General features: G+C 40.4%; 1 protein-coding gene across 3 annotated transcripts in view; it reads left to right on the top strand.

Moving 5' to 3' along the window:
* Positions 1 to 21,244, top strand: part of LOC124145953 — a 68,530-nt gene that overhangs the window by 2,885 nt on the left and 44,401 nt on the right. For 2 of the 3 annotated variants that reach the window (XM_046515942.2, XM_048390790.1), the window contains exon 2: positions 5,281 to 5,325. The exons of the other annotated variant lie outside the window; for it this stretch is intronic. In XM_046515942.2, the coding sequence (XP_046371898.2) occupies positions 5,311 to 5,325 (15 nt within the window). In that variant the 5' untranslated portion in view covers positions 5,281 to 5,310. The remainder of the gene's footprint in view (positions 1 to 5,280; positions 5,326 to 21,244) is intronic. 3 annotated transcript variants of the gene reach the window in all.

A 21,244-nucleotide genomic window follows, 5' to 3' on the forward strand; every position in this document is an offset into this window, starting at 1 on the left:
TATAACCGTAGTTCGTTATAAGCATATATACAGAATAATACAGCAGTTAGTCGGGACAAAAAAGTAAGTTCGTTATATCCGTCAGTTCGTTATAAGCGTGTTCGTTATAAACGTAGCTTACTGTACCATAAAACGTAGGTTTCAGCTGATTACTTGGGACGTAGGCATATTTAATTAATTAATGGTACAAAAATAGGCTACAAAATGCAAAAATGCGCTTACTGCTGAAAACCATATACAGTGTATCACCGTTGTATGGACAATTTGCACAACTTGTTTCAAGTCATGCTATTTTATCTGAATCTTGGAGAACAGGCATATATTTTGCTTATTTTTTTAAATGTGTAACTTATAATGTGTAACTTATTATAATTATTATCATTATCATCATCATCATCATCATCACCACCAGCATCATCATCATCATCATCATCATCATCATTATCACCATCATTATTATTATTATTATTATTGAAAATGCCTGAGGGTCGTCATCCAAAACAATGTTTTTTACTGATGAAAAAGTTAGACGCGGCAGAAAGCCATAACTGGTCATTATTTAAAGCATTCATTTGTTATGTTTAGATTGTTTTGGGGATGTCAGGTTTAATCAAGACGGAGGTAATGTTAAACACTTTATTTTCATTTTTTGAGTCTAGTGGGTTGTAATAATCAACACGTGTTTGGAAAGGTTAGGAATTCACCACATTTCGTGCATCATATACATATTAAGTGACTTTTAGATATTAACTATTAATGGCTAACATTCATATAAAAGATATCAGAAGATATACAGTTAACTACGGTTGTAACGACCTCAAAGGGACCACCAAGTTTAGATCGTAATAACCGCAGTTCGTTATAAGCATATATTCAGCAAGTGGCCGGGAATAAAAAATAAGTTGGCTATATCGGTCAGTTCGTAATGCGCGTGTTCGTTGTAAACGTAGTTTACTGTAAAGTCTATAAGCTCTACCATTGCGATGTAATAAATGTAAGCAGAGATTTTGTACGACCAAATGATGTATGTAAAAACAAATACATCGAGGATGAACATTTTATTTTTAAATGTAAAGGATATATTCATAACGTGTTATTGTATCTGCCCATCTTTGGAAATGGCTCAAATATTGTTAAATATTCAAAGCTATTAAACTGTAAACTCAATTTGTAAATCACGATTAAACAAATGTGTAAGCCTCGGCTATGGGCATTCATTATCATCACTTGTCACTGCTTAATAATGTAAGCTATTTATTTTGAATGTGCACTACTCTCATGTATAAATGATTATGATATACTTTATTGTGCGCCGTCCGATTGCCTAAGCACCGAAATAAACAGGATTTGATAGACAATTTAGCAAAACTATTTAGCACTGTTGTTTGCAGCAATAAATGCTATCTAACAATATCTCCCTTTATCTGTAACTAGAAATGCTATCTCGCCATATCGTCCTTTGTAACTAGTAATGCTATCGAGCTATATTGTCCTTTGCAGCTAGAAATGCTATCTCGTCATATCGTCCTTGGTAACTAGTAATGCTCTCTAGCCATACTGTCCTTTGTAACTAGAAATACTATCTAGCCATATTGTCATTTGTAACTAGAAATGCTATCTAGTCATATTGTCCTTTGTAACTAGAAATACGATCTAGCCATATCATCCTTTGTAACTAGAAATGCTATCTAGCCATATTGTCCTTTGTAACTAGAAATGCTATCTAGCCATATCGTCCTTTGTAACTAGAATGCTATCTAGCCATACTGCCCTTTGTAACTAGAAATGCTTTCTAGCCATATTGTCCTTTGTAACTAGAAATGCTATCTCGTCATATCGTCCTTGGTAACTAGTAATGCTCTCTAGCCATACTGTCCTTTGTAACTAGAAATACTATCTAGCCATATTGTCATTTGTAACTAGAAATGCTATCTAGTCATATTGTCCTTTGTAACTAGAAATACGATCTAGCCATATCATCCTTTGTAACTAGAAATGCTATCTAGCCATATTGTCCTTTGTAACTAGAAATGCTATCTAGCCATATCGTCCTTTGTAACTAGAATGTTATCTAGCCATATCGTCCTTTGTAACTAGAAATGCTGTCTAGCCATATCGTCCTTTGTAACTAGAAATGCTATCCAGCCATATCGTCCTTTGTAACAAGAAATGCCATCTTAATATAGACAAGCAGAATGTCGACACTGACTGGACGTTGGGGTAGTGTAATCGATAGTCGTCTTATTCGCGTGATATAAATCGGTCCAGATTCAATTTTTGTGTGGTATGGTTTGCTAAATGAACACGATCCCATTAACCAATTCGCCAACTCCAGTAAACGCGGAATTAATCGACAACGGAAATGACAGTCATCTACTCTCAATTCCAGAAGCCTCACATAGCACTGAAAAGCCTGTATATCAATAAATGTAAATTGACTTCAAGACATTCGTTTGTAATTACTGTCGTGGTAGTGACGAGTTCCGAAGTTACGTCACCTTAAACTTCCAATTAAACACACGTCTGAATTCTACAGTTACATACCCTTTTACAATCGCAAGTGCATTTTGAAACTTTCACGTGAAATAATGGGATTTGTAAGAATCAATGGTCAATTAAAATACTTGAATCCATTAACCTAATTCTATTCAGTTATACGTGTACAGGAACATGTATATGTAGTGACACAGGCGATGGCAACCAGTTCGTCGTACCATGTCTCCTGTCGTGTGTTATTTCCCCAGTTAAGGTCGGACTTTATCGAATATCAATAGACATCCATGCATATCTGTTGTCCAGAGCCCCCCGGAGGAGACGCACTTCATATAATTTGCCCCTCGCCTCCAGCGCCAGACATCGACTACGCTTCCATGAAAGAAAAGCATTAACTCGAAGCAGAGACAATAAGACACGATGCAAAGACATTTATATGAAGCAAAGGCTTTATCAAGTGATAAATCAGTTGTAATAATCCGCACATGAAACCCAAACGCCCGGAAACACTGTGTTTATGATCCAATATCAATAGTTTATCATTGTGGACAATGTTGGCCTATTGGAGGACACCATTGTGCTCCCGGTCAGCGACGCTAACCGTCCATGCTTCGTAATGGATGATTGTTTTTGTGGCACACGTCCAAAAGTAATATGGCAAAACATATATTTATGTTTTGATGTAATTAAATCTGTAACTAAACTTAGTAATGGTTGTCTGATTTGTACAAAAAATAACATAATTGCATCTGCGAAACACGAGAAAAAGTAATTTGGTAAAAACATTATTATGTTTTGATGTATATAAATGCCTAACTGTACTTAGTAATGGCTGTTTGATCTGAAAACATGACATAAACAGTCTGGTAAACATACATTGTTCCTTGGTATATTTTTATGTCTAACTATTTTTAACATCGAGGCAAGGTCACCTGTTTAACGTTTTGTACCGCCATAACTGAATCTTGCAGAAAGCTGAATCTAAATTTGAACTCAAATTAACCCAACACCGTTTGAAGTTTGAGGTTTCGGAGCGATGAATCAACGTACCTACGTGAGTGAGTGAGTGAGTTGGGTTTAACGCCGCTTTTAACAGTATTCCAGTTATATCACGTCGTGTCAGCTTAATGTGGGAGGAAAGCCCGAAGTGATGCAGGTCTCAGACGTTTACCACTTCGGTGAAACCCACGAGCACGGGTATGGTGCTGACAAACATAGAAACATAATCGGGGCGAACCGGGATTCGAACCCACAATCATAGGTTTCTGGCGTGCCCAAGGGACGCAACTCTGCACAGCGAATCGCCGCGCCTTAGACGACTGGGTCTCCCGTGCCCCAACGTACGTACGTGTTTCAAGAGGCAAGATGTTATTGAATTTATGCATTTGGCGCATCGAAGGTCAAGAAAAGGTCAACCAGCTGAGCTATATAGGACGTTCACAAAAGGGACTGTTAGATACATGTGCGCCATCTAGAGACATGATAATGTATTCAATTATGCACTTTTACAAGTAGTTCGTGTGTGATGCTCTGTGGTAGGTCCATATGTAAATTGTGCAGCTAACAGAATAGTGACAGATTGCAAAACACGAATAATTAAACTGATTAGAAAGAGTAGTCATTTAACTCATCCTCATCACTTATCAATTGTTATTAACCACATTTATGTTTGTTTGTTTGTTGTTTAACGCCACACTCCAGCAGTATGAGGGTGGTCTGTAATCGAGTCTGGGCCAGACAATCCAGTGACTGACATGCATCACCCAAGTTAGCGATACCGTTAGTTGCCTCTTACGACAAGCATTGGCTGCTGAAGACAGATTGTAACAGATACCTACCGGTTAAGCATGTATCTACATTAAACATGCAATGGAAACTTTCGGAGGGCTTGGGTGAATTTTGTAAATCTTGTTTCTGTCTAGAGAAGCCTTCACACACGTGGGTTGTTCATGCGAGAGTTTCATATCAATACTTGAATACTCGTTGTCTTGGTGTTGTGGCCATAGCTGTCATGCTGGTATTGTTATGTAAGTTACGAAAGTGTATCACTGTTATAACTACTATCATGTATTAATCTGAAAGAAAACAATAATCACGGTTACCATGGTTACATAAGCCTTACGATTGAAGCTGATATCGGGATGTGGCATGGTCCAATGAGTGATTACCTTCCGCCACGACGCCAAACATGAGGTTCGGTTGCTGGATTTCAGAAAGCGTGCGAATTAATTTCTTGCTGAGATAAAGCTGGAAACGGCGCAAAACTATTTTCGTTCGTTTGTTGTTTAACGCCGAATTCAGCAATATTTCCAGCTGTATGACGGCGGTATGTAAATAATCGAGTCTGGACCAGACAATCCAGTGATTGACATCATGACCATCGATCCACGCAATTGGGATACGATGACATGCATCCACTAAATTATTTCCCGCCCCGATGTTCCTCCGGGATTCCTGCGCACTGGTAAAACAATTACATTTCGATCGTCACCAATCTGTCTCGGACCTTTCTGACAGGCTGCGATCATTATTTACCCCGCTCTTGTACTCCACACAGCGTTAATCCGCCGCCCACTGCAGGCCAGTTTAGAAATATGTTTGTCAATGTGAGCGAGGACGTCATTATAGAGTTCACCGTTCCTTCCCCCCAGCAATTATCGTGACCCCGAGGAAAGCTGCTCCGTAGAGCAGTAAGAGCCCTTAGCATCCCCTAAGTCCCCCAAAGTCTCCTCCTTCTGTTGGAAATAAGTTAATTTACCTGTTTTTATACAAGCCCGTCTGTTCCAGCTTCCTGGTGTACGTCAGCGAGCTCACGACATGGCCGGGGGGCACGTGAGTCAACCAAGGCTAAAAAACATGCATGTTATTCGCTCTCAAGGATGAAACTAATTTAACATCGACGGATGTATAGACAGATACAAAATTAGCTCTTGGTTTGATGAAATTTACATTTTATCACTGCATTAGCTAAATTGTCCCACGCGTATCATTCCATCGTACCATATACAGTAAACTACGGTTAAAATGAACTCGAAGGGACTACTTATTTTAGTTCGTTATAACCGTAGTTCGTTATAAGCACATATACAGCTTAACTACAGCAAATAGTCGGGACCAAAAAGTAAGTTCGTTATATCCGTCAGTTCCTTATAAGCGTGTTCATTTTAACCGTAGTCTACTGTACCTGATGCAGTGGTTAAATATAAATTTCATCCAACCGAGCCGTCATTCGACATCTGTTTATCGAAGTTTCTTTATGTCGATTTAACCATCACACAAACTTAAGCGCCATAAAGAAAAAGCATATTATTTTATATCACTGTCTCGTGACACCAGGCGATAAGAGTGAAGATATCAATTCTTGCTGTGCATTGGTCAATATTATTCCGTTAAAATACGCGCATCTATTCTACATTCTGGCTCACAATTCACTGCAAACTGAAAGAACTATTTTACTGTGGGTTCGCGTCACAGGAATGTAGTCCAGTAACCTGTATCAGAGAACACAGACAACGTACGTTTAAACCGAGTTATCTCTGACGCGACATTGCCCTAACTGCGCTATGTACCTGCGCCCCATTCCACAAAGCGATCTTAGCGCTACGACTGGCGTAATCCTGTGTTAAAGTATGGGAGTTACGATCATCTTAGCGCTAAGATCGCTTTGTGGAACGGGGCCCTGGAACTTACATAACTGTACAGTGAACTACGTTTATAACGAACAGGCTTATAACGAACTGACGGATATAACGAACTGTTCGTTTGGTCCCGGCCATTTGCGGTATACTTTATCCTATAACGATGTACTTTTAAAATGTCCGTGTATCCCAGCAACAGTTACAACACGGTAGTTTCTGTATCTGAGAGAGTGAGTGAGTGAGTTGGGTTTATAATTAACACCTCCTTAAACAGTATATCTGTTATATCACGGCGTGTCAGCTTAATGTGGGATGAAAGCCCGAAGTAATGCAGGTCTGAGACGTTTGCTTTGTTCGTTTGTTAGTTTGTTGTTTAACGCCGCACTATTCCAGATATATGACGGCGGTATGTAAATAATAGATTCTGGACCATACAATCCAGTGGTTGATATCATGAGCATCGATCTACGCTATAGGGATACGATGGTATGCATCAACCAAGTCAGCGAGCCTGACCACCCGACCCCGTTAGTCGCCCTTTACGGCAAACACAGTCGCCTTTTACGGCAAGCATGGGTTGCTGAAGACTTATTCTACCCCGGATCTTCACGGGACCGCAGATATTTGCATCATTGGGCAAACTAGGACGGGCATTGTTCTGACAGGTCGGCGAATCTGGGATTCAAAATAAATGTCCAGCTAGGGTCCTCCATTGAGGCTAGATGGTACGACATGGCTCAGACATTATAGACAACACCAGCAGTTGGCCCATCCAACATTACCCTGATCAGCGACATCTGCAGCAGACAGAGCAATTGCCTGTCTCTGTGGTGTCGAGGAAATCGGTTACTTGATCGGCACTCTCTTCTTGTCGTACACTGCCTTCTTCATTGATTTTCAAGCATTGATTTATGGTGCCTTTGTCATGACTTACAGACTACTTGTTTGAATGCAATTGGTACAGTATGACATATACAATATGTATGACTAGATTGAGTGATAGAGTGAGTGAGTGAGTGAATAAATTAGAGAAGTGTGTGTGTGTGAAAGTGATCTAGTGAGCGAATGAGTGGGTGACTGAGTTTTGGTTTAGCGCCGCTTTGAACAGTATTATAAGATATATCAAGACGATTCAGCTAAGCGTGATACCCCAAAAAGAGATACAGATCTTAACCGTTAACATTTCGAGCACAGACCAAGGATCATAGTCAGGGCGACATTGACAGTCGAGTCCACAATCATCGGAGCCTGGCTACCCAAAGGGACGCAACTCTGCGTAACGATTTTCGGTACTTCACGCTACTTGACCTCCGAAACTCCCAACTAGCAGACTGATTTAAAAAAGGGTGGTGATCATTTTCAAAAACAGCTGTGCGGTCTCTACATTGGCAAAAGTTCCGAACATATTGATATTATTTACAACAATTATAATTTTAGCGTTGAGAAAATAATTCATCTCTTATACAGAGTTTAACCTTCACCGACAGCGCACGCTTCATTCATGCACAGTTCGTATTCATTGTGTAAATTGCCATGCAATGTACACCGGGTCAAGAACGTGCCCGTGCATTGATACACGTTGAGGATGTCTGATTCAGTGAAATAAACACCGGACCTTGATTGACATGTCTGTGATATGTTTGTCTACGCCACTTCAGCAAATGTCATAGATCGATACTCCGCGGTCTGCGTAATTAACAATCAACCGAACACGTCAGCGTAATAAATACATGTTTCCTTGCAACCAAGCAATTGATTGCAATATACTACTCAAAAGAAGTAACGAACACCCGATTCTTCAATATTGCTGTAGTTAATCTGTCATGCCATGACACTAACAGATATATTAATCATAGCAGTGTGAAAGAATCGAGCGTTCTTTAATGTCTTCTCGTGGCGTGACTGATTAACTATGGTAATATGAAAGAATCAGATGTTCTTTAACTTCTTTTGAGTGGTATACAAAAATCGTGTATTTCGTTTTTTATTCCTTTGATTTGTATGATTGATTTTAGTTGATTCTTTTGTTAATCATTGATCTAAAATCTCATTATGTGTTTTGACGTCGAAAACAGGATAAGCATAACGAGTATTGTTGCTTGTGGGTTTAAACGAAGTCACCAACGCTTCTGTCCATTTGCCTTCTTAATAATCCACTGGAATTTGGGTTCAAATAACATTAGACCATGGGTGATGGGATTTTAATTTCGCAGTAGACTCTTTTAAGATTTTAAGAACTAGTGAGTGAGTTGAGTTTAACGCCGCTTTTAAAAGTATTCCAGTTTTATGTGGGAGGAAATGTAGGTCTCAGACGTTTACCACTTCGGTGAAACCCACGAGCACGGACAAACCTAGAAACATAATCGGGGCGAATCGGGATTCGAACCCACAATCATAGGTGCCCAAGGGACGCAACTCTGCACAGCGAATCGCGACGCCTTAGACGACTGGGTCACCCGTGCCCCCGATTCCAGTACGAATTTCGGAGACAAATGTTGTTCCCGTCAATCAAATAAGCACACTGCTACAACAAATACAACTTTTAAAAAAATGTAAAGCTTTTTATGTGACACAATCAGCAAAGAGAGAAATTTTGGTTATTTCAATTCATTATTTAAATTCATTTTAAAACAATACAGTAAGGAATGCCTCCAGTCAAAGTGTTTCCAACTGGGTTTATCTGTCCTTGGTGCACAGGTTTGTTTGTTTGTTTGTTTATTTTTTAGGCCGATATTCAAGCTATATGACAGTGGTCTGTTAATAATCGCGTCTGGACCAGATAATCCAGTGACTGACATCATGAGTATCGATCTGCGCAGTTGGGATACGATGACTTGCATCAACCACGTCACCGGGCATGACCACCATCAATTCTAACCCGGACGTGCACGGGTATACCTGCATAGCTACTTAATTATTGGGGTGGTCTGGGTAGCCTAGTGGTTAAAGCGGTTGCTCGTCACGCCGAAACCAGGGTTCGATTCCCGACATGGGTACAATGTGTGAAGCCCATTTCTGGTGTCCACCGCCGTGATATTACTGGAATATTGCTAAAAGCGGCGTAAAATCAAACTCACTCACTTACTTAACTACCTATTGTGTTAATGTCCTATCTCATGGTTTCCACTGACACAAACTTTATTATCGACATTTCTCTACCCGAGGTAAACACAATGAATAATGACAAGAAAGCCCGCAGTAAACAAGCCCCACTCTGCACACGATAATGTGCGAGTAGTGCACTAGCTCCCGAAAGCAATGTTAGTCCACCCTCATGGGTTTCACTGAAACCATTACCACTATTGCCAGATGTAAACCACGTGCATGTGGTCCTGTGCACTGCACACAGGTCACAAGTTAATCAACGATGGTTGCGGAGAGAAGGTGGATGGGTGACCGTGTTCGACATCTTGAATCCAGAGGGTGGTGCCTCCATAGGCAAGAGATATCGAAATATGCCTATGTTTACTTAGTTGTAAATTGTTACCCGGTAGGATGAGATGGTAATACATTGTATGTGACTGACCGTAAACTTTCTAGAGCTTTATACGGCGCTTTATGGTTTGTATACTCCCCAGGGAGCTGACGATAAAATTTGATGCACGTTGTTCCAAAGTCCGGGTTAATAGCATTGTTGTTGTACCATGAGCGTTCACTTGGTGAAAAGAATCTGACGAATTATTATTATTATTATTATTATTTACAGATTAAAATAAAAAATGCAGCAAAGAAGGTTTAGGTAATCCTGGTACAGTCAGACTGGTTAGGCTATCATCAGCTCAGGGTCCTTGCCCCCTCTACACGCAGCCCAGACAGCGAACGGGACTTCTCCCAGGAAGCGCTGCCTTGTCAAACCCGCACAGAACCTTTCGGAGAATGTGAAGACTCCCCAACACTGCAGCCATCTGCATAACCCAGATTGTCAGAAGGGTTGTATTCCTGGTAGCAAACCCGGGTACTCTCCCAATGTCATTCAATAGATTGGGAGGTACCAAACCTAAGGCACCAAGAACAATTAGGAGTTGGACAACTTGGTATTTGGGATGCAAGCGTGACATTTCGAAAGCGAGGTCTGCATATTTGCCATGTTTTTCCTCAAGCTTGTCAATCGCATTAGTGTCAAGAGGGACAGAAAATTCAATAATATAAATGATTTGGATTTATCAAAAAGGACAAGATCAGGTTTGTTGCCTGGATAGGTCTGAGGCTGTAAACGGGCCTATTCCAAAGGATGTTATTTTTACCATTTTCCATGACGCCCTCTACATATTCCGGGTCGTACATGGATGGACCTCTGTGTCAAAACCACAAGCTTGGCGAATAGAATGATCGAGTTAAACCATCATGTCGCTTCCAATACTTAAGATTATTCGTCTACTTCGTCCTTTTTAATGTTGTAATTGTTATTATTGTTATTCTTAACCGCGTAGATGCTCTGTAAACAGTTATTGGCCACATGGGACTACCAATTTTTATCTTCAAGGCACCTGGGATTTTCTTTACAGACGAACTATAATTGTCTTCAATCTATCCACACAAGCAATTTCTTTAGCCAGCCAGGCTAGCCAGACAATTAAATACAATACATTTGTCACGGCACATTATTGTATTTCAAGGTAATAAAACAAAATATATGTTTATCTTTTTCCTTTGCTTCCTTGTGTGTTAGCAATATTAGAATATTCAAACACAGAACACGGACACCTTATCACTGGTATATTTTATTCATCCGAGCAAAGGTTGGCTTAGCGGGTTGAAATTGATTAAATCAACATTGGATCAGATCGTTTTTGTCGTTACGCACTTAATTCGATGTAAAAAATGCGGTCGTATTTCCGAAATTGCACCGAATGACGATAAACAGAAGGACGTCTTCGTGCCAGACCGCAACATAAGGCTTTATTAATCCATCAAACGCCGTTCCGTCGTGTTTCCTGACCTTCGGCTCACTTGAAATATACATGTGTCCGATCAGCTGATTGCTATCGACATGCAATATACATCGAGGTGAGCATGGCATGGTGCCATTCAGAGTGGAGCGTCTTGAAAAGTTAAGAGGCTGGCTTAGACACTACAAGACAATAAAGGGCGAATTGCTTCATCAGGGAGGCTGACAGGTGAACCCATCTCGTGGTCAAGTACTAGAGTACCCTTTGAATCAGATCGGCGCGAGGATTGTGTATGGCCTCGAATCTTGCTGATGTCACGTGGGCTGACAGGCCTCGACTGACCACCAACTAAGCGATCTTGAATAAAGACTAGGGCCCCGTTTCACAAAGTGATCGTTGCGCTACGACTGTCGTAAGTCTACGTTAAAGTATTGGAGTTACGTAATCCTGTAGGGGTAAGATAGCTTTGAGGAACTGACCCCTGAATTCTAGAGATGGGCAGATGTATGGTATTACATTGATACTTTCGCTTTCGCTCGTCAGATACCATAACTATTCACACGTTTTCTATATTTAAAGTATGGAAGTTACGATCGTCTAAGCGCTAAGATCGCTTTGTTGAACGGGGCCCTGGAATCTGAGGCTACAGTTGGCAGTATAGACAGCAACTGTTCTAAGGAGTAACCCTTATTGACTGCACATATAATAATGTTTACTAGTTTGCTTTTCTTTGCTTTTGGCAATATATGGCAGATTTTCTTGATCGCGCAATGGCTAAAGTATCTTATGGTGATTCTTGTGATTTATAAAGATTATTTTTTGATTATGTCACTTTTGACATTTATTGTATCTATGAGCTAGTTTGTTAACATGTACGTCGGTATATCGATATGAGTGAAATAATCTTGAAACCACCTTTCACCTCACCTCACCTCACCTCACCTCACCTCACAATAATGGGAACGAGGCGTTATGCTACAAACCAGGGTTCCAACATCTTCCCGAGGCAAGTGAGTTAACTGACTATAAAAGTCCATTTTCCACCCTTGCCGAAATAGGCTGATATTATGGAGTTACATTTTGGCTGGACTAACGAGTCTATGCATAGTCCAATCAAAATCGCGCAACGAAATCGAAATCCGGTTCGTAAACTCTCATGCAAATTTCGGTCGATTGCAGGATTTGCAAAGCATGTGTACCGCCAACTCGTTGTCGACAGACATTTTCTAAATATTTTCTTGTTTTTATTCAAGGTGCTCACGTGATTTGATGCACTTCGCGATGTAAGACTCGTTTTATCACAATATATAGATCTTGATTGTCGATCAGATCGTCTTGACTGGGCGCCGCCGTTTTGTTTGAAGCAAATGCAAGTGATACGAGAGGTGGAATCTGATTGGTCCACAGGAGAGGCATAGAAGGGACATAACTCGTAATAGCCACTGGTGGCGCTACGATCGAGCCCAGGAATTCCAGCCTAGTTCGGCAAGGGTGGAAACTGGACTTTTAAAGTCAGTTAACTCTCTTGCCTCACGAAGATGGGGTTCCAATAACTGTATCAATGTAACGCTCAGTGGACAGAAAGGTGTCCTTCATTGTTCATTGTATCTGAATCCTTGCTTTGTGAATTGCGTTGCTTGATGTATCTGAGAGTGATACAGTAAGAGGGTGAGCTGGATTTAACGCCATTTATTTTCTAAGATACAGTAACATCACAGTTGGGGACAAAGAAATGACTTCATTAATTGACTTGCCATTGCATTTGTTTTTGACGATGCCACAGGTAGGGCAGGATACGTTCACCTTTTCCGCAAACACCCGTTATCGTAAATCGACTCTGCTTTAGCAGAGAATTCTTATGAATATGGAAAAAGTATCATCGCTGTTATTTACATTTAAAGAAAATACCTAAATAAATCTGATATAGATATGAATCTGATGAACATATCCCCATAAGTTACCGTTGCGTAGGTCCCTTTTTATCTGTTCCGGTTGTTTGTGTAAAGGAATGTAACATTTATTTAGAAGTATTAGTTGCACTCACAATCAGAGACGATTAGGTAATATGCATCCATCGTCAAACTTCCTACGACAAGGACAACATCCTTCCGCCCTGGCAGCTCATCAATTTCTGAATGCGACCTTGACCTTCGCTAATAATGCGGACATGAGTGTTCTTGACAAGATCATCTATTTTGAGAGAATCAGTAGGCAGGACATTAAAACTTCGGGATGACCTGTGCTCGAGTGTAAGGGCCACATCGCTAGTTGCTGGTGAGCAGGTCCTTTGTAAACTGCATTCTCATTACGTCGATGTATCGGAGGCAATTTTATGGGCATGCGGCTTGTCTCGATTGCAAACTACTTGTACCTCGATATATTGTCATGAATTTAACTAAAAATAAACTGGTCATATTACTTTTCTGGATTCTGCAGTAGTCTGTCGTGAACATATCCCAGGAGTATTAAGTATGTTGATAAAATACTACTTTGAAGCTTTCAAAAAAAAATAAAGGAATTGATACATACGGGAGATCGATATGGATGTTTGTCTGATTGTCAAACCCAGTTTCAGTGAGTGAGTGAGTGAGTGAGTGAGTGAGTTTGATATTACGCCGCTTTAAGCAATATTCCAGCAATATCACAGCGGGGGACACAAGAAATGGGCTTCACACATTGTACCCATGTCGGGAATCGAACCCTGGTCTTCGGCGTGACGAGCGAACGCTTTAACCACAAGGCTACCCGACCGCCCCAAAACCCAGTTTCAATATTAGTGAATACATTCATGATATATTTGATCTCTTCGATAAAACTCGAAGTGGACGACGAAGAGGCGGCCAACGGGATCGGGTGGTCAGGCTCGCTGACTTGGTTGATGCATGTAATCGCATTCCAATTGCGTGGATCGATGCTCATGATGTCGATCTCTGGATTGTCTGGTTCAGACTCGATTATTTACAGACAGCCATCATATAAACTTTGTGTATTGCTGAGTGCGATAGTAAACAAACAAACAAACAAACAGTCCTGACCACCCGATCAATTTGGTCACCTCTTACGACCAGCTTATTTGAGGACAAATTCTAGCTCGGGGTCCCCGAGAGGTCATAGTGTCTTGGAACTGCCTACCGTGAGGCTTTCTCTGTGGTGTGTCCCATGTCGCTCCCACTCAAGACAAATTTACAGACTTTCCGCTAAATCTGTTACTAAATTTAAAGTTTTGAATAGATTTTAAAAATATTACTTTCTTTTGATTCCACTGACGCTATTCATTTAATATGTTTACGCAGATGTTTAACGAAGTTCAGATGTGGTATACTTACCCTTAAGATACATTTATACACGCATCCCAACGAAAATGATATTCTAACATCGACGTGGCCTTATTGCAAATATTACCAACTATATGAATACCATGAGTTATTAATATGTTCAGTATGTCGAGATTTGAGCATAAATACTTACCTGACTATTATTATTCCTATCCACGTAAAATTTAATTTAAAATTTATTTAACAGCAAAAATAGCCACATTCGCGTCAGAATTGCAGTTTGATTCAATAATATATTTGAAAGAAGGTGAATATTAATAAAGCTGAAATGTAAAACTTGTGCACCGCGACGAATTTTTCTTCAGCAAAATGTCATTGTACTATGAAACCCGTGAAGATCCGGGTAGAATAGGTCTTCAGCAACCCATGCTTGCCGTAAAAGGCGACTATGCTTGTCGTAAGAGGCGAATAACGGGATCGGTTGGTCATGCTCGCTGACTTGGTTGATGTATGTCATCGTATCCCAATTGTGTGGATCGATACTCATGATGTCAATCACTGGATTGTCTGGTCCCGACTCGATTATTTACAGACCGGAATATGCGTGCGTGCGGCGTTAAACAACAAACATACAAAAGCATTGTACTATGTTCCTCATGACGACACATAGAAAATACATGTGTTTGTCATTTAAATGATATGCCCAGCTTTCGACTGTATGACACAAAGTTGTATGCTCCCTTTATTTAGAGCGTCCGCCCGGAGATCGGAAGGTCCGGGGTTCGATCCCCGGCCGCGTCATACCAAAAGACGTTAAAAGATGGTACTTGTTATTACCCTGTCTGGCGCTCGGCATTAAGGGGCTAAAACAAGGACTGGTCGGCTCGGAGTCAGTATACTGTGTCTGAGTGGGGTATTCATGTTAAACTGCGGCATGGTATCTCAGTGAGCTAGCACTATAAATCGGCATCAGTCCGGACTAGTACAAGCAGCCACACAAACACATACACGTACATGCACGTCGCTATATAAGTGCAATAATCTTGGACGCGACGTTAAACTTAATTTCACCTCACCTCACCATTTATTTAGTCCAAGCTGATGATACCAGGAACCATTCACTAATACTCCACGTAGAGTACATATTAGCGATAGTTTCCTGGCAAACGTCAGAGGCCGTTGCCATGAAGATATAAGTGAACTTTCAATCAACCCTTCCTGTGCCCTTGTCACGCCCTTAAGATGGTAAAGACTTGGTAATAGGCGTTGCTATAGGGATGCAGAATGAAATAATTAGAAGACGACGATAACAGCATTAGCGGCATTATTCAACACCTAGGACGGCACGAGAAGAGGGCCAAGCCACCTAAATGGAATTGTCCAAAACAATGGTTATCACCCTGCACCAATACGGTTTTGTCGAGATTGAAGTCAGCTGGTGGTGTTGACGTAAAATGAATATGGAATTTGAGATTAGCTGATTTGGAAACAGGATTGTTGGGTGAAAATCTTTGAAAAATCAATAGTGATGACAATCTTAAAACTGACAAGTATTGTCAAGCTGAGAAGTGTCAGTTTAAAAATGATGTTAAGAGTTGTGAATCCTTTCGCGATTTTATCTTGAAATTCACGCTCACGAAAAAACCTCACCAACTTATCACCTCACTCACGGGGTAATACATTCTGTCAGCCTTAGCAAGTTATATTTATTGTCAGCGTATTGTTATTAGCTCATAATGGTCCATTAAGTCTATGGCAAGGTGCGTTGTCCACCTGTCGATCTTCTTATTTGCCGAAACGGATGAAAGATAATCCAGAAACTGCTCAATCGCCCCAGGAACCATAAGAACCGAGAGCTGAAACTTTATGAAGATGTCTGGACCAAAACATGACTTAAATTCAAAAAATATTTATTCTTCAATTTTTGCAGCATCGTATTTTCAGAAACCAAAACGAGAAACCAGAGAGCTAATATCAGGATGCAGTGTCTGCGAGATTGTTCAAAGAAATTATAAAAAGAATTAAACTTTATGGAATGAAGAAAGAATTTAAGAAGACACAGTGATCAATCTGACATTGCTAACTGAAATCGTATGATGCGTATCTGTTTGATACAGTTGATAAAATCCCAACACAAAGGTAATTTTCAGTTTCCTATAGAAAACTGAAAAAGCCTACAGACCATGACGTATATTCTTAATGCGATGATAAAATAAGTCTCCGAGTTCTGAGAATGCGCGTTGCCAAAAACATAGCATCCGTTGCTGTTAACCAGCGTGGAATCAGCCTTACAACCAACTCTCATTCCATTACCAATATCGATGCTCTGGAATTGACTCTCAAATGAATGATTTCCGTAGTTTGGTGAAGCATCTGCTTCAAGATTCTGTAGGCCAGGCTCCAATGACCAGCTGCTCGGCCATTTAGATGCTGGCCTTGCATCTCTGTACTTCAACCCTCACGAAAGTATTGTGGCGGAGTCGTAAATTCAATGAAACCACACATATTGTTTTTTTCCAAAGACATGGGGATCGTTGCATGTTTCAATCAGTGCTCTGAAGAGTTTGCTAGGATGCTGCAAGTGTGTTTTTGTTAAAAGCCGCTGGTGTTTTTGACATGCTGGTGCCTAGTTCTGTAGTCACCTGAGCTCTGTGGCGAGCCAAGATGCATTCTTGACACGACGTTTGTCTGTAAGATAGATTACAGAAAAAAACATAAGTTCAGAGATAGTTAGTGAGTTGGTTTTTACCCCGCTTTGAACAATATTCCAGTTATTTCACGGCGTGTCAGTATAATGTGGAAGGAAAGCCCGAAATGATGCAGGTCTCTTTGATGAAATCCACGAGCAGGGGTATGGTGCTGACAAACCTAGAAACATAATCGGGGCAAACCAGGATTCGAACCCACAATCATAGGTTTCTGGCATACCCAAGGGACGCAACTTTGCACAGCGAATTAACTGGGACAACGATCACCCCGAACGCGAAAAGGGTAAATATGTCCTAAGACATCCTACCCTAAGACATCAGGGCTCCGATAAAAAACCCACGACAATCCAGGAACACAACGATCTATCAGAAAGCTATGAACACCATCCTTTACTTCAAATGAATACCATGTCGTAACCAGCAGCTACACTGGGCATTAAACCGCCAATCAGCCCAACTAGCGAAGATAACGCGCTGTTGTTGTGGTCCAAAGACACTAATCTTCCCTAATAAAACCTTAATAAAAGCGGATGTAATGCCACCAAAAGCCGTTTCTACAGCGATGCTAATCGTTCAGACCAGGGAGTTATGTCTCCTTCAACATACACACTCTGAACTCTGGATTGGATGAAGTCCTGGATTTCTTACTGCTTTGAGGATGGCGGTATTGACAATCTAACGGTATCAGCACTTCGGTCGATACGGTTTGGAAATGACATGTATTCAAGTCACCTCAGCTGTCAATAAGTCACGTGGTATGACGTCATTCGGCGGGTGTGTATGACAGTTATCGGCTAAAGAAGCCTGCTTCGAGTTTTGTAGGATTCGACCAGGAAATGAAAGCATCTGGTTTCGACATCGGACATAATCAGTAAACCCGATTGTAGCAGTTCTAAGGAAAATGAAACACTTTTACGGTGATACCTTTTTTTAAGGAGACACCTAAAAGTAGAAAGCCGATCAGTGCTATTTCTTCTCTAAGCCGTACAACTTCCTAGCGTCTTTTCTTGGAGATTGTGATTGTTTCAGATTGTGTACTTTCATATTTTTAAAGTGAGGTTGAGAACCAGAGCCGGTCAAAACAGGTTTTGCTCGTCATGAGATATATCCCCGTACGCCAAGGATTGGTGGGTGGGTAGGTTGGTAGGTACGCCACATATTCCAGCTATATGACGGCGGTCTGTAAAAAGTCGAGTCTGGACCAGATAATCCAGTGATCGGCATCATGAGCATCGATCTACGCAAATGTCTTAGGACAAGCATGGGTTGCTGTTCATAGACTTATTCCAATCCGAATCTTTACGGGTGGTAGTTAGGTAGTATATGTAGGAACATGTACATAGGTAGGAGGGTAGGTTGGTAGATGTACGTATGTACGTACGTATAGATAGGTAATGCATGAATGTGACTCCCAGTATATATTTACAAGAATATACACATGTACATATCGTATAACTCCCTGCACCGTAATACGTTTTGAGGAGGTGCGTTGTACTCAAATCTGCGATCAGCCAATTCAGAATAGACCCATTAGGGTCAGAAAGGCATCTTCAGCTTGGAAAAGACCATCTTCCCGATGCAAGGGAGGTAACTGTCCTTAAAAGTCCAGTTTCCATCATTGCCGAACTAGGCTGCAATTATGAAGTTACATTTTGGCTGGACTAACGAGTCTATGCATAGTCCAATCAAAATCGCGTTACGAAATCGACATCCGGTTCGTAAATTGCGGTGCAGGTTTCGGTCGATTGCAGGATTTGCAAAGCATGTGTACCGTCAGCTTGGCGTCAACAGATATTTTCCAAATCTCTCCATTTTGCTAATGAAGGTGCTCACGTGATTTGGTGTAAGACCCTTTTAATTACAATATAGATTTTGAGTATCGATCAGATCGTTTTGACTGGGCGCCGCCATTTTGTTTGAAACAAATGCAAGTGATATGAGAGGTGGAATCTGATTGGTCAAGAGGCGGGACATAGAAGGGACATAACTCGTAATATCCCCTGGTGGCGCTGCAATCGTGCCCAGAAAAATTCCAGCCTACTAGTATTTAACTTCCTTGCCTCGGGAAGATGGTAATAGACGCTTTGGGGTCAGAATTAACACATGTAGGTCAGAATAGGCGCCTTGGGGTCAGAATAGTCGTGGGGCATTTTATTCTTAATCACAAATCGCAAAAAAGGCTGAGATTTCAATTATTCGCATACGCATATTTTTTTTCTGATTCCGACCGACCCCAAAGCCAGCAAGGACGACTGTTGTACTTCTTTTCCCGTCATGTGTATCTGATTAGGTCATACGCCGTCCCGTTTTGCTCAGTAATTTCATTGGACAATGTCCGTTGGATGATTGATAGCATGAGATTAAAGTACCAGCTGACTTGTGTGATTGCGCCAGACGAGTTTGGCCTGGCGATATTATTTTGCGAGCCGGCTTGATTCTCTCAAGAAGGGATTTGATTGACGTAATTTGCCACACTCATTCCACGGTTCGGGGGACATTGAATCAGCAAAAATAACCGCAATTCTACTCCGAGGAAATAAAGATATAAATTAGGGATAAATTGAGGATTGATTCACTGGACAACAATTGTCCCTCTTTTCACAGCTCTATTGTGGTGAGGTAATCTGATTGTAACAGACAGACAGATAATTTATTTAAGTCTCACCTCACAAGTACAGTGTAAAAATATGCTATACAAAATACAATAAAAAGTGAACCACCCTTTAAGGGTTACGAGAGACTATATAAGAACTAAAAATACACAAAAAATAAAACTATATACACATAAAAGGTTATCACTACAAAACTAAGAACATAGAAAATATACCATTGAAATATCATAAAATATACACAAAATAAAACCATTACCGATTACAGTATAAAACTTGTTTCCGCTTCTGTATTAAAAGTTTGCAGGTTTTGGTGGAATAAAAAACAACATCCGGATGGGCTAAGATGACACTAACTTTCTGTACATCTGTAAAATCATTAAAAGTACAACATTTATCCGCACATTTACTTAAGAGAGTAAAACGTATATCATTATACAGGGGACAGTGTAGTAAAACAATGATTTCATCCTCAGCTTCATCCTTACAGTAAAAACACGTTCTCTCCTCCACCGGTGTATTTGTGTATCGTATTGGGGCTACTCCGCTTCTGAATTTGGCTAAGGCACTTCTATTACTCCTGGGAATCGAGTTCAAAATATATGGTTCAACATGTATGTAGCTGCGTTTTGGTTCTGAAGGCTGCATGAGAATAACGGTAAACCTACGAAGTTGCCTATACAAGAATCTTAGGCTACATCCATATAGATGGAGATAGAGTCAACGTGTATGTAAGTCCAAACAAGCGTTAACACCACAGGTTCATGTGTAAACCTAACTTGACATTTTCCTATACATTTTGGCTTGGCTAGTTGGGTTGGATGTAACATTGTGTTTAGGATTGTATTACTCGTAAGAACATTGAGGGAACGAGTTGGGTTAGTTTTAAGTTTTAAACTGTTATTTTTAGATAATGATTTGGTGATGTCTGGTTCTTTCAAACATGTGGTAATAAAACCGTATTTTTAAATATGTTACGTCAACGGTTAAAAGACAACTTTTTTCATGTTTGGCATAGTGATTTATCTGAAAGCTCCCAAATGGCTTATCATGCACAGTTTAAACATCCATTTTATGTGAGAACTATTTGAGTAGTATTACAGTGAATAAATTCAGAACCCCCTTGACTCGTTTTCGGCTCAGTTCTCACAATTTAGAAATTGAACGTGGACGACATTATAATATTCCTCATGAATTTAGAAAAGATAAAGTTTGTAACTTAAACAATATCGAAAATGAATATCACTTTTTGTTAATCTGTCCAGTTTATCGCCATCTTAGACAAAGTTACATAAAATCTAAATTTTACATCTTTCCAAATATTCTGAAGTTTGATACACTACTGTCATCGCAAGACCATATTATCAATGTGAATACAGCAAAGTACTTGTTTTATGTGCAATTATGTTAAAACTGCTTTTGTTAAAAAGCAAAGAAATGTATTATATTTTATACTGTTTGCACCTTAATTGTATTTCGTCTGTACAAAAAGGCCCGTGGCCTACAAGTACTGACATAAAGTGAAGTGAGTTGGGTTAAAGGCCGCTTTTAACAGTTAACAATATTCCAGTTATATACCGGCGTGTCAGCTTAAAGCCCGAAGTGATGCAGGTCTTAGACGTTTACAAGTTT

The sequence above is a fragment of the Haliotis rufescens genome, unplaced genomic scaffold (assembly GCF_023055435.1).
Source record: "Haliotis rufescens isolate VD_foot unplaced genomic scaffold, xgHalRufe1.0.p SCAF_9, whole genome shotgun sequence".
Lineage (NCBI taxonomy): Eukaryota > Metazoa > Mollusca > Gastropoda > Lepetellida > Haliotidae > Haliotis > Haliotis rufescens.